Source organism: Chenopodium quinoa, unplaced genomic scaffold (genome assembly GCF_001683475.1).
Source record: "Chenopodium quinoa cultivar QQ74 unplaced genomic scaffold, ASM168347v1, whole genome shotgun sequence".
Classification (NCBI taxonomy): domain Eukaryota; kingdom Viridiplantae; phylum Streptophyta; class Magnoliopsida; order Caryophyllales; family Amaranthaceae; genus Chenopodium; species Chenopodium quinoa.
Genome location: NW_018743204.1, coordinates 2,668,979 through 2,683,871, shown reverse-complemented (window position 1 = coordinate 2,683,871; position 14,893 = coordinate 2,668,979). Strand labels below are relative to the sequence as shown.

General features: G+C 33.7%; 1 protein-coding gene across 1 annotated transcript; it reads right to left on the bottom strand.

Moving 5' to 3' along the window:
* Window positions 1-324: 324 nt before the first annotated feature.
* LOC110733898 (ubiquitin-activating enzyme E1 2-like) lies at window positions 325-10,839 on the bottom strand. Its single transcript, XM_021913974.1, has 7 exons — window positions 10,634-10,839; window positions 9,593-9,986; window positions 7,945-8,162; window positions 4,489-5,283; window positions 2,843-3,711; window positions 2,322-2,754; window positions 325-1,313 (listed from the first exon to the last, which is right to left on the bottom strand). The coding sequence occupies exons 2-7, from the start codon at window positions 9,966-9,968 to the stop codon at window positions 717-719; spliced, it is 3,288 nt and encodes a 1,095-aa protein (XP_021769666.1). The 5' UTR covers window positions 9,969-9,986; window positions 10,634-10,839; the 3' UTR covers window positions 325-716.
* Between the last annotated feature and the right edge of the window lie 4,054 nt (window positions 10,840-14,893).

The window sequence follows — 14,893 nt, the reverse complement described above, 5'->3', positions numbered from 1 at the left end:
GCTATTGTAAAAGGATCAGATTTTTGTAGTGTTAGTGTATTACTAACCAAGCACGAGTATGAACAACACATTTACTATATTAAACCGTCTTCACACATATCACTCAACTTAGATCAAACCGAAACAAAATTTATTTTAAGTGTGACAAAACCATTGTTCTTAAAACTAGGACCTTTATCATCTAACTACTTTCATCGGCAACTTCTAATTACTCTATTACAGGCATTACAGCAGCATTCTTCCAAACTTCTGCTTATCTATTCGGTCTAATTATACTAGTCTTTCAGTTTATATTTAATACTATTCTTTCTAGTGCTCTTGATCAATCCTAACCTAAAAATCTTTGCTAATAGCCAAATAAGACCATTATGTCCATGACAACAAAGGGCTAAATTCTGCTCTTCCATCTTCAACATTATCACAACCTGGATGATTCTATCGATACCTATCTTAGAAGTCTAAACAGAAGGGTAAATGCCATCCGAAGATCAACAGGATACTTAACTTGTAGGCAAGGTTAAAATAGAAAGATTAGCCGAATCAAACCATAGAAAAAGTCTAAAGACTAGAGATCATAATTTCCAGCACCATTTTTTTGTTTATCACCAAGAACTAAGCCTTCCAACAACCTCTCAGCACTGCAGATATACTAGTGTACTGTTAAAAGTTCCGCATCCTACTTCCCATACCAGCCAGGAAAAAAAAAAATGTGAGAACTACTCGAAATATATAGAGACCTGGGGAATATCAACATCGTTGTCCTCTTCATCTTCACAAGCAACCACCACATCAAAATGCTTACGGTTCGAAGGAAGCTCAGCCTTGGCAACCTCCCTGGCAAGATCAACCATCTTCTTGTCCATTCTATCTTTATGCCTCGGGAACATACTATTGTACAGCAAGCAACTGCCATAGGATACACTGTAAGCACTAAGCCCCTTGTTCTGAAGCCAGTCAAGGAGCTGTCTCAATGTCGGATTATCCCTCAGAATCCAACGGTCCCAGACTGTCCAGCTCATGTCCTGGTGCTTGATCACTTTAGGTGGGACCGGTTCAGCCATTGAGAATAGAGGGAGTGCGAGGTTGGCAAAAGTATTGCGGTAGTCCTCCACTTTGTGCCCTCCATCCAAGGCTTTGTAGAGCTCCAGACAGACAAGACCTGTAGCCATGGCCGTGGATGTTGCAATAGCAGGGATAATCCTACCAGCAATGAACTTTGCCTTGAGTTTGTCAACCTCAGGAATACCATAGTTTCTTGCCCTCATGTTAGCAAGTCCAGCAATCATATCCATGTGATAATTGGTATCATCATCCTGCCAATGTATCGTAAGCTTTTTCAGTACATACATAACTAAAGTATATATAAACAGGGAATTAATAAGCTCAGAAAATGCAGAGTACAAGACTTAAAGAGTCTAGAGCTAATAGAAGGATGATATAACTTATAAAGCATTGACAAAAATTGGTGTGGGACAATAAACAAATTTCACATCATTGGCATATTATCTCACCGTAATCTTGAAGCTTCTCAAAAAATTCGTACAAAGAGATATTCACTACTGGTGATTAATAGAGATGAACAATTGCACTACATTTTTACTCAATTAATATGCACCTTAGCCCAAAAAGAAAACAAAGTTTACAACAAGAATTGGGAAAAAAAAATAGTCAAATAGACTAAGATTAATGTCGGAATTAATTCAATGCCAAAACCAAATTAAGGTGATAAACTTAGGTTTTCTTTGTTTTCACGAGAGAGAGAGAGAGAGAGAGAGAGAGAGAGAGAGAGAGAGACTAACAACTACTTGTATATTTTAAAAGTGAAAAGAAAAATAAGCCCCATAAATTCATTATGCAATTTAATTCTAAACCAATAGACCATAGAAGTACTGTCTAAAGTAAAACAATTGACCATGGAAGTAAATTGTATTGATACAAAATCAAACTCCAATGATGAACTTTTGTAACTCAATCTATTAGTTTTGTAATGAAAAGAAAACATTGAGAACAAACTTCTTAAATCTTATTACTCTAAAATTGATATATAAGAAGTCCATTTAATTTTTTAGTAGATGAAAAAAAAACTCATAAAACAAAGTTGCTGCAAAATCAAGAAACTGACATTAACGGACATCTTGATCATATGCAAAATCAAGAAACTGACATTAATGAACATCTTGATCATATAATTATGAAGATCTAATGGGCCAAATTGTTCTCACTTCTTATTAGATCCTACTTTGGTGAATTCAAGACAACAATATGGTGATGGATTCAACATCTAGAAACAATTATACAGGTATGAAATAGATGACGCTTACCTTCTCAAACTGCACTGGGCTCATCCTGAAGCTAGAGGAGAGCTGGCCCCTGCAGTTCTCTAACCTAGCGACCAATTGTTCAATCACCTCAGCATCATCTATTGAAGCATTAGAAAGGCTTGTAGCTTTCTCATCCGTAACAATCTTTGCATCCTTCTTTGGCTCAAAATCAGGAACAATCACTTTACTGACAGCATCTGCTAGTTTTTGGGGAGATCTGATCCAGTCAGGTATTGGGATACCAAAAGTCTCTGCACGCAATACAGATGCCGCCACCACAAAGTTAAGGTGGCCTGCATCCTCCACGGAGAACTGCAAAGGGCGTGGAAAACGTTTGGGAGCAGACCAGAATGGGGCACCTGTACTGGTTACAGCATCTTCAGGGAATGTAAATGTCAACTGCTTCACGCGGTCCGAGAAGTAGTCTTCAAACCTATAACACAGAATACATGAATACTAATTCATTAGAGAGACAACATATCAACAATGTAAAAGAGCAGTAATGAGCCAAGCCCTAGTACCTCAAACGTGCCCAGGTAATGCAGTCCTGGAAGTCTTCACATTTCTCTTTGTCAAGGCATTCAATCACACGTTCTAGGGTCTCCCTCGCCTGAGCATCACCAGATTTCCTCATGGCAGATGCATATTCACCAGGGTTATTCAGGAAGGCATTTACTTCAGCAGGTGTCTTCTCAAGCAATCCTTCAAACTCAGAGCGTGCCCAAGTCAAGCAATGGTCAATGTTGTGGGGGAAAGAATGGACAGTACACATAGGTGCCTGTCTCTCAGGCGGGTCACGAGAAGCACCATAATTTTCTGTCAGATGAGGTATAACCATCTGTGTATTGCACCTGGCACCAAGGGTCCCTGACTCGAGAAGAGGTTTCTGGAAATACACACACCTTTGATCAACATAAAGCCTAGCATTGACATTGTCCAGAGCATTGATAACCACATTCAGATTTTCCCAAAAATTGTCATCGAAGACATTCTCTGTCTCAGGACTTGCACGATTTTGAAGAGCTTCAATACGAAGATGTGGATTCATAGCAGCAGCTGCTGTTGCAGCAACTGTGGATTTTGACTGCCCAATGTTCCAATCACGGAAAAGAAATTGTCTGCTGAGGTTACTCTTTTCTATAACATCATCATCTGTAATTGTTAGTTTCCCTTGGCTTCCACAAGACACCCCCATTAAAGCCAGATTTTTCAGAAACTCGCAACCCAGAGCACCAGAGCCAACTACAAACACTTTTACATCCTCAAGCTTTTTCTGGAGCTTGGCTCCAAAAACAGAAATTTGGGCATCATATCGACTCTTCAAGGGCTTCAGATCCCTTGGATCCAGTGGTTCAGTGGGAAGGGATTCTACAGAGTCAAAGTAGAAAAACTGCAAACAAGCACAATGCAAACATAAATGCATTAATATCCAAATGAAAGGTATGCTGGAAAATGTATGCTGGACAATATTGATATGGGTACAACTATTCAGCAATTTCCAAGAAGAGAGAAAACAATAAGTTGGAAACAGTCGGAAAATTTGGAGTTTGTTGAGAGAGAGATGCATGGCAAGGAGGCAGAAAGGTTAGACCTAACCAGTCTAGCAATTTTGGGAGGTTTAATTTTTTTTTTTAATTTTTTTTTTTTTTGGGGGGTGGGGGGGGGGGATGCATGGCCAGGTGGCATAAAGATGAAAACCAACTATTTTACTTATTTTATGTGTGATCGGAAGGGTAGGGTGGGGGTGCATATAATTTAAACATCAACACTAAACACATGCAACTCAACGTGATTTTTCTTGTTTCACAATAGCAAATTTGGAGGGCTACTTTTACAAAAACTTCCAAGATTTAAACATGCATCTGACTGATTCCATTTGAAAATGGAAAGGTCGGTTTGATCATTATTATGCGATATGTAGGAAATTTAGGTACAGTAACACTGAAACAGAAAAACATGCCTCAGGGAGAGAGGGTGAAGATGAGGGAACAGAATTAAAGAGAGCAAAACAGAAAATTGTAATTAAATTGTGATGCAAGGAACAAAGCATAAAGTAGAACGAAAACTTCGAATTTTTTTTAATAAGCTCCCATTTTGTCACAGTAGATACATACATGATCTCGTATTTGTTCATGAGCAGCAATTCAGGTGAAATGAAGAAACAAACCTGGAAGAGTGGATGGAACTTCCCAGAGCATGCTTTTATAACTTCTTGCCCAACAATGCCGCCAAACATTGCAGCCATAGGATTCAAAACAGCCTTTGAACCGAAAGCGAACTGCCTAAGCAAGTCTCCATTGATATCATCAAGCTTACCATCAGTTAAACTATCATTAATTTCTTTAACAAAAGATATAAGCTTCTGAGCATCCTCCTCGGATCCAGCAACAGGAAACCGACCATAAGCTGATATGAACTTATCTAATCCTTGAAACGCCAGATGAAGAAGCGGTGGGCGATCAAACTTCGAGAAATCGCTGAGTAGGAAATCGCCAGGATCCTTAAGAGCTTCACGGAGTGTTTTGAAATTCAACACCTTTGGCTGCTTCACCTGCGTCACAATACCGCCTTTCTCATATGGGCTAAAACCTGTGGTATCTTCATCAAGAGTGAATGAGTAGGGCCTAGCATTCTTGATTTTCCTAGGCTTTCCATCATTTAATTCTGTCATCCCATAGATTTCTGAGAACGTAACCAGATCCCCATCCTGAAATTCAAGCCTCTCATCGTCCACACATGAAATCAGAGCAGGATTGTCATTACTGATAGATGCAATAATGCCAGTGTGTGGATCATTTCCATCCACATCAACTACAGTAAACTCAGGTCCAAAGTCACAGAAGACACTGCCAAAGAGGCCACATACTTCTGACTTGATGAAAGCAATAGGAGGCTGATGGTTGTGGCAATACTCATCAAATTCAACTGCTTTATCTAGACTAATATTTGTAAACACAACAGCCTGCAATATATACACAAAGGAATAAGATATAATACAAAGGAATCAGATATAATACAAAGGAATCAGATATGATAATTATGCATAACAGGAGCTGAACAATTAATAAAGCATCCATCCATAAAGAAGCTAACAGGACAGCCTGTATTCACAACAAAATAGCATTTCTGGCATTAGAAAATGTTCAAGCACCAGAACTATGGAGGGAAAGAAGTAAATGCCATCTACAAACTTTTCATAATAAATCAATCATAAGAAACCAGCCCCTCAACATCGATGATGTTGACTTCATCTGCAACTCTCACAAATTCATCACAATTTACATACGGTCAATCAGTCAGTAATTCTTTTGCAGCTATTAGTAAAATTTCTAATAGAAAAACTAGATTTCCATACATCATCTGCAACACACACTAATTCATCTCAGTCTACATATCTCACTCGGTCAATAATTCTTTTGCAGCTAATAGTAAAATTTCTAATAGACTAACTAGATTTCCATACATCATCTGCAATACACACTAATTCATATCAGTCTACATACAGTCAGTCACTCAGTCAGTAATTCTTTTGCAGCTATTAGTAATCCTTTTGCATAGATATAGTACTGCTAGGATGATAAATTTGTAATTGCACAAATTTTGTGCTGCACTGAATTAAGCAACTCTGCACCAGCATTGCTTGGGTATTGACTTTTTTCCTACCCAAAACCAGTTTCTATACTAACTTTTGGCTGTGTTTTCAAAACTAACATACTAAACCGAAAAACTTGAAAGCACTAGTCAATATTCAATCTGTCACAAAAACATAAAATCAGTTATATTTTTTATCTGTATATGCAAAAACCATATTTGAAGGAAGGCAATGTAGCGCTAGTAGATGCAAGGCTTAACAAGGAAAAGCTAATGGGCATACATCAGAAAAGAGACGGTTCAACAACTACACGCAACTGACAAAATTTTCAACATCATCATCAACCTCATCAGTAACATCAACTGCAGCAGCAAACCAAATGTTCAAGTCATCCAACATTAACAAAGGTACAATTAGCCCCAATGTCAAGCTCATCTATCCTAAGTAAAACATTAGAGCCAAAAGGCCAAAACCAAAACTTCCATTTGCTTTAGATAATACATTGAAGAATTATTTATAGATAAACATAGCATTGGTGAAGAATTATGTAAGGTATGTTTGGGATTACCCATTTGTGTAATGAAAGGCATATTTATGCTTGAAAATCATTTATGAAAAGTAAAATAACTAAGAGCAACAAAAAGGATGAATAAAAGAGAAATTACAATTTACAAGGCAACCTAATGTGTAGGATTTAAGGGCATTCATGAAGATAGGCAATCCATAAATTCGATGAAATTGTTTGATGAATAAATTGCTCAAGGGCACTATTTGGATCACATATCCACATCAATTTGCAGACTGACAGTTAAGGTTGTTTACATTTTCAAGGATTTTAACTTCATGTGGGTGTTGCACTGTAATTTTAATCCTGATAATTCCCTGTCATCTAGCCAGGATGAAGGAGCCATGATGGACAGATAGAAAATCTACCTACAAGATGTTGCTTTTATTTTAATGAAAGCCAACTTATTTAACTTTGTCATCAGAGTTGTAACACCAGTTAGACTGTTATACAATAAAAATAGCAATTACATTAGATCAACAGAAACACTTTGGAAGAAACAGAATTCGGAAAAATTTTAATTGGAAATTAATAGTAGTGATAAACTTGCAACAAATGCCCATACTACCAATGAAATTTCAATTATGGTGCACTTAGCGCCCAAAAGGAAGAGAGAGAAAAAAAAAATGCTAGAATTGTAAAGAACTTAACAATACCCTTCCCCCACAGATATTAAGATGTACTTTCAGGTCGTGGACTAATAAGTAGCTCTGGCAAATCATAATTCATTAGGAAAGGGCATTCCATCCTCTATAGTGTAAAACCCAATTGCTTTACTACCATAACCATATTTACCTACTGTTCCACAAATAACAATCTCATCTCTCAAGGCTCAATGGCTCATGCCAAAATAATTTCATGTTTGGCGAGGAAGAAAATCTGCTTGCCAACAAAAACACTTCAATGATACATCAACACACATTTGGAGTCTTTATCAATACAAAACTAGGGTACTACACCCACCCTCTCTGATGTTACATCAAAATTATCAAGCGCCTAAAACAAGAGATTTATACAGATACACCTTTTCTCAAGTAAATCAGATATGTCAGCGGTCCAAAATTAAATTTCCTGAATGAAAATCCATAATGAGGTTTACTAATATCACACTCCTTAATCTTAAGATTCTTATTAGTAATACTGTACTACAGCAGTACTTGTCAGGAGTAATATAATCAAGAACTAACAAAATTAAATAAGCATTGAATTGTACAGAGTGCTTACAAACAATGCAAATCAGCTCAATCAGACCTTGATTAATGATGAAAGGGCTTTACAATTATTTGCAAGCCAAACATTAATGTACTGCGAATAGCACACAAACAAGGTGTTTGCAAAATCTAAAGTTCTAATCATCTATATACATGATGAATGGGCAGACCCCTACACTAATAATGCAGCAATTAAATGTCAGGCTGTATGGATATTAATATGAAATGGGCGATTTCAATCTGTCAGCTGTTTACCTGAAATTCAGAAAGCATTTCCTTGGTTATTTCATTGGTTAAAGTAGAAACAACCACAGCGTTATTCAGTTCTTGCAACTTCTGAACAGAAACAAGGGCACGATTCTTTCCCACATCTTCCTCTGAAAATATAAAATTGCTGGACAGATCCCACAACTCCACAACTCCTTCATCATGCAATGTCACAGACTTAACACCAGCAAGGATAAGATTCTTTGCTGCAAGACCCATGTTCACAGCATTATTATGCAATAATAAAGCATATAGTATTACAAATGATGAATGATGCTCAGCTTTTAAGACAATAATACATGCAAGAATAATTCATGCACCAACACTAGTGTCTTATCAAAAAAACTGGGTAACTAATACTTCCTCTGTTCCCCAAATATTGCAACATGGGGATGAAACACGGATTTTAAGAAGGGGATAGAGATAGTGAGGAATAAAGATAGAGACTCATGTGATGTGGAGAGAGAAAACATGTGCAAATAGGAAAATGTTACAATATTTGTGAAACTTCCTAAAATGGTAATTATTGCAATATTTGTGGAACGGAGGAAATATGACCTTTAAACAAAGAAAGGGCACAACCACTAGATTGAGACTTACTTTCTTGCCAATCAAACGGACAAACTACATTTCAATAATTGAAAGCCTATTCAAAGATTTGTCATTCAAGGCACTAACAACTTCATGCTGTAATTAGATTTATAGGGGAAAAAACACAGTTTGACAAGCAGCTTTTCTCTTAAAGCCTCTCAAGCATGGCACCAATTCATCAATTATAACAAGATGATAATGTTCGTGAAATTCACATGATACAGCGATACAGGAATATATCTTAGCTTCTGTTCAAAGTCTTGAACAGCAGACTCGAATTACCTCCACTTATGAACATAGGGACCTCTCATTCAATTCAACTCCATCAACTATAGACAAAATACAAAACACTTCTGTTTTTCATTACTTCAAATATTCAATCACTAAAGTGCAAATCAAATAAAACCATGCAGTTTGTGTTTTTAGCTACTCCAAGCACCAATAAATTATATCAACATCAGATGAGATGACATCTACTCCACTAACACAATTTAGTTGACCTCTAAACACACATAGAGATTTCAAGCCGTTGCTAAAACTTGCCTATTCATGTAGATTATTTCACTCAAATTAAGTACCAAAGTACCAATCCAAAACTTCTTAAACCACTTGTAAATTTAAATCACGTAAAAAACCAACAACCTTCAAATGCTTAATTCAAAATGAGATAAGCCAAAGTTCTGGTCACTTTGAAACACTGGTATTACCAATAAGGCAACTATATTCACAATGATCATTGATCTTTCCTTTGCCAATTTTAAATCCACTTTTCTTTGCATTTATCTTTGAACAAAATTATCATGTAAAAGTAAGAACCAGGGAAACACCCTTCCTTTTCCCTTTTCAAACATTACAATTATCCATCATTAAAATGAATCAAGGAATAATAATCTAAAATCATCGCATGTATAACATAATATAAATAACAATATATGAAGAGAGAGAAAAAAAAAAAAAAAAAAGTCATAAAATGAATCAGAACTTCACAACAGATTTGATTAAAAAAATAGATAGAGCAGAAGAGAAAGAGAGACAATATGTATACCAATTTCAGCACCGAGGCCTTGCAAACCAGAAACAAGGATATTAGAGGCGAAAAGACGACGCATCGTCTCACGGCCATAGACGGCAAGCTGACGACTGTGCAAATCCTCGTCGATGTCATTTGGATCGCTGTTGTTATTACTACCTTTTCCATTTCCGTCACCGAAACCCATATTGGAACGCTCAGATTCACCGTTCTCCAATCCTTTACTGTGTCCGTTAGCAGACGCCGTTAAATCAAAAGAAGACGAATTAGAAGAAGAAGCAACAGTAGCGGTAGAGATCAAACAAGGCTTCTTGAGAGCAACGTTGAAGGCGGTGACCTCCACAACTTCGTCGTCAGCCTCTCCTGCCACCGCTCTCTTAACTGGAAGCATATAGTGCTTTCAACTTCTCTGCAACAATTTTTTGACATTTGAACAAAAATCAGACGTAGAAAAATCATCAGAATTATAATCGAACAAAAAAATCGATTGACGATTACGTTAAAATAAATCAAAATTCAACAAAAATAAATAAAATTAAAAAAATCAATAGAAAAATATAATTAAAATGACGATTTAGCTAAACTAATCAAACATAAAAATAAAATCAGATGAAAATTCTAAAATAAGATGACGATTTAATTAAACAACATCAAAAACTACGTAGCAAAAAAAAATAAAATCAAATGATAAAACTAAAAATAAAATGACGATTGAGCTTAAAAAATCAAAAAATCAATTGAGAAATTCTAAAATGAGTTACGATTAAGCTAAAACACATCAAAAAAACAACAAACAAAAAAATCAATTGAAAAATTCTAGAATAAAATGACGATTAAGCTAAGAAAAACATCAAAAATCAACAAACAAAATGAAATGAAAAATTGAAGAAAAATGACGATTAAGCTCAAAAAACATGAAAATTCAACGACAAGCAAAGAATCAAATGAAGAATTCGAAAATCAAAAATGACGAAAATCGTAGAACTGGAAAAATTAATCGAAGAATAGCTTAAAAAAAAAGCAAGGAAAAAGAGAGAGAGAGGAGAGAGAAAGTACCGACTGCGCGATGAGGAGGTGGAAGATGGAGGAGAGAGAATAAGTAGCCAGGAGAGAGAAAGAGGAGGGAGGTGGTGGGTTTGGTTTTGTTTGCTTGAGTTGGGGATATTTTTCTGTTTTAAATATTTATAGTATAGTAATGGTAAGGGAGTGAGGGTTTGAGGTTTGGACTGAACCTGTGGTTTAGGTATTTATGGATGGAGAGGTTGAAATGGGAGACGGTTAATGCTGTGAATTCATTTGTGGAGTTTTTCATTCAAGGAACAACTTTTGTGTGAGAAAAAAATTACTACTCGTAGTATGTTGAGAGGTTGCAGCGTGCGGGAAAAGTTACACTTGGATTTTCGAAAATCAGACAAATGTCGTCGATGGTAGGATTCGAACCGATGCGATAGTGCCAATCTTGCTTATTCAGTCCATTGATTTATCTTATTGGGCTTGCCCGCTTGGGTACGCTTGTTTTGGTCAATTTATGTTTTCAACCCTGACTAACTTATGTTTTGATGAAATTGATTTATAGAAAATCCAAGTTTATAATTAATTCATGTTTATCAAATTACTAGTTTAAATTCCGTGCAATGTACAGTTATTAAATTTTATAAAAAATTATACTCATAATACTAATTTAAAAATAAATCTAACTTTAATTTTATACCTAGTTATATCAATGTCAAGATTAGTGATACTTAAATTTGATTTTAAAAAAATAAAAAATAAAAAAAAAAGGTCTATGAGGTTTTATTTTAAAAAATAAAAGTCTAAGGATAGAACTAGCGCGTGCTGCGTTATTATTGATACGACTTTTACGAGTAGAAAATAAAGTGTATATGTGTGTTAACAAAATGATTTTAATTTTAATTGAATTAAACATTATTGCAAAAGTAACAAAAAATGGAAGAAAAAAAAAAGTTAATAGTATTATAGAAAACTAAGATAATATAGAGCAATATTGTTTAATAATATTTACTTAATATACGTCCATTTTCTTACAAAAAAAATACCTAATGTAAAAGACTACGTATATGTAAAAATATATTAGTTAGATTTATATGGAGAATTATTATTGTTAAGAATTTTGATTGGAAGAAAGATATCTTGAATAATAAAATAATTTCCTTAAAGAACCTGCATAAAAATGGAAAGTAAAATGGACGGGAAATTTTTAACCAGGAGATGGCATGTGTCATTATTGGTTTCACTTTTAGTATATATACTGGTTATATTCTCGTGATTTTACTAAATTATATAGTGAAGCAAAACATTAATTCCCGTGCAATAGATGCACGGTTGTTCAATACGGAGTGATTATAATACAACAATTATAAAACGACATAGAAAAAAATAAGGACTCGACACCAATTATTAGAAAGTATGAAGTATATAAATAAAAATAACCACATATAATAGTTATAATGAACAATTTAATATTTTAGAAAGTTTAGTTTAGATTTTATGTAAAGCAAATCTCATTATTTAGATACAATGATCCTTCATTATGATAAGATTTTTTTTTTTTAAAGCAAATACTTTTGGAGGAAAAATACTCAATACAATGCTACCAAGTGTCATTTTAGGTTTGCCTATATATATATATTGATAGAATCTTATGATTGATAATATTATGTATACAATAGAATCAATTACACTTAGAAATAAGCAACACATTAAACACTAACCAAAATATTGTGTCAATCCTTTCTAAAAAAAAAAAAAAAATTGCGCTAATCATAAGATTTATATTCATAGTTTATCACACATATTATGTACTACCTCCGTTACATATTAGTGGCAACTTTGAAATATTTTATGTCTCACAAATAATATCCCAAAGTTGCAACTAATATGTAACGGAGGTATTAATATAATCTTATGATTGATAATATTAAGTAAAAGAATCACACATATATAAAATATACTAAAATATTAATTATTTTGTTAAAATTTATCTATTTATATTCTATACATATATTTATATAAATAATAATTAAATAAAGTAATAATGAAAGTGGCGGGAAAATTATTAATGACATCGTGACAAGTGTCATTTTAGGTTGGCTTTTAGTATAGGTTAATTGATTGATGTCATAAGTAACTGCGTAATTTTATACAATGTCTAGGAAATACCACTTTAAAGAAGCAATTTTAGGGTATAACAACTATCTCAAGTAGTAGCAATTTTGTCTGTAATTATTATAATTTTACCCCTTGATAAACGAAACATATCATGTTTATCAATGAGATAAACTAGGGCTCCCTCATAGAGTAACTAGTGTGCAACTAATTTTCTTCTCAAGTTGTAAGTTATGCAGAGTAACTTGTAATCATATACAAGTAATAGATAGTTAGATAGATATGGGTGAATTTTTCCTTAATTTATAAGTTGTGACTATTTTACAAATATAACCAAATTTACGGATAATTGTAGCTTTATTCACAGAGTTTATATAGTCAATCAATAAAAGAGAGTAATTTTAAAAGTGTGTAAAAAGGGAATTTATTCATGGGGTTAGATACATATTATTAAAATACTCAATTGATCCATAGAATAAAAACTCGCCCGTTACATCGCGATGCGACCGAGATGTTATGGATGTGAAGGTTGTCGTTACGAGATTTACCGGTTTGTAACGGAGTTTTAAAAAATCCTGCATTTTCGACCGATACGACCGCTACACGGCTGAAACGCCCGGAAAAAAAAAACAAAGCTTGAAGGGGTGTAGCAAGCCATAGCAACCGCATCATAGAGAAATAGAGAGAGAAAGAAGAAGAAATTAAAGTAAAAAGGTGGAGGGGTTGAGGGCTGATAAGAACGAGATAAAAATATGCGGTAAGTGGGACAACTGGGTTGGGACAACTGTATGATGCCCCCACTTTGGTTTTATTTTATATTTGACTTTTTGACCACTCAACCTCTTTTTTTTTTTTTTAACTAGTTTTTGAGCCCGTTCTACCGGCTATGTATAAGTTATTAATTTACTAAAAACATTCAAATTAAAAGTATTAAATTGCATGATAGTTATATAATACCTTGTATCAAATAATTGAAGAACAATCCCTTTTCATAATTTTACATTTGTAAATCAATATATGAAATTACAAAGTTTTTCTTCACCAATTTATTTTTCTTGCACACTTAATATCTTGAAATTATTTTTTATTACATGCAAGCAATTTCGTATAATGAAATTAGTTCCTAAGTTCTTACACCAAACACTTTTTTTTTTTTTTTATCATTCATATCTTATTTGCCGCTTCATTTTATCTCATTTTCAATCATGATATTCATCGTTGCAACAATTTTATATATATATATATATATATATATATATATATATATATATATATATATATATATATATATATATATATATATATATATATTTGGTGGTTTGGGTGATATGAAAGAAATTTATTAGAAATTTATATTAGGAGAAGATGATTTAGGGTCAATAAATAAATGGCAAATTTAGTTAAAATGAAATTTAAAGACGGAGAGAGTGAAAGAGGAAGAGGAAGAGGCCGGATAACATTAAGAGAATTCAATTTATTGTATTAAAGTGAAGGTTATAGAAATAAAAAGTCTAGAAAAGAAAAAAAATAGTAAAGAAAGTTAGAAGGAGAGGGGTACATGTGGCGGATTGGTTTGTATTTTGGTTAAAAAGAGAGGTGTATATGTGGCGGATTGGTTTGTATCTATTAACTATTACTAAAACAAAACATGCTGACATCATTAAGGGATACATGTCAACTTCTGATGAAAAAATTTCTCGTCTAAACTATTTTTGATATCATTTTTTTCTCTATTTATTTACTTCTAAGTTTCAAGACTAAAAAAATACAATACTTCTTTCAAAATTAATTAATGAGATTACACTTTTTTCTAATAAAGAATATTGACAACCATTTTAAACAAATAATAGCTATTTAATCCATGCAACGCACGGGACTAAACTAGTTTTGGTTTAAAAGAGAGGTGTACATGTGGCGGATTGGTTTGTGTTTTTAAATACTAAGTATAGATTTTTTTATTTGAAAGAAAATTGTTAGACTACCTCAGTATTGTAATTACTACATACTTGTACTACATTACTTTTCAATCTCTTATTATTATAATTATTATTTTATAATAAATTCAATTTAAATCTATTGGATAAGAAAATATCTATTTAAAAATTTAAATAAGTTATCTCTAAAAATATTTTTTAAATTTCTACCGCAATGACCACAACCCGGTCCACGATCAACGCATCGTATCTGTAC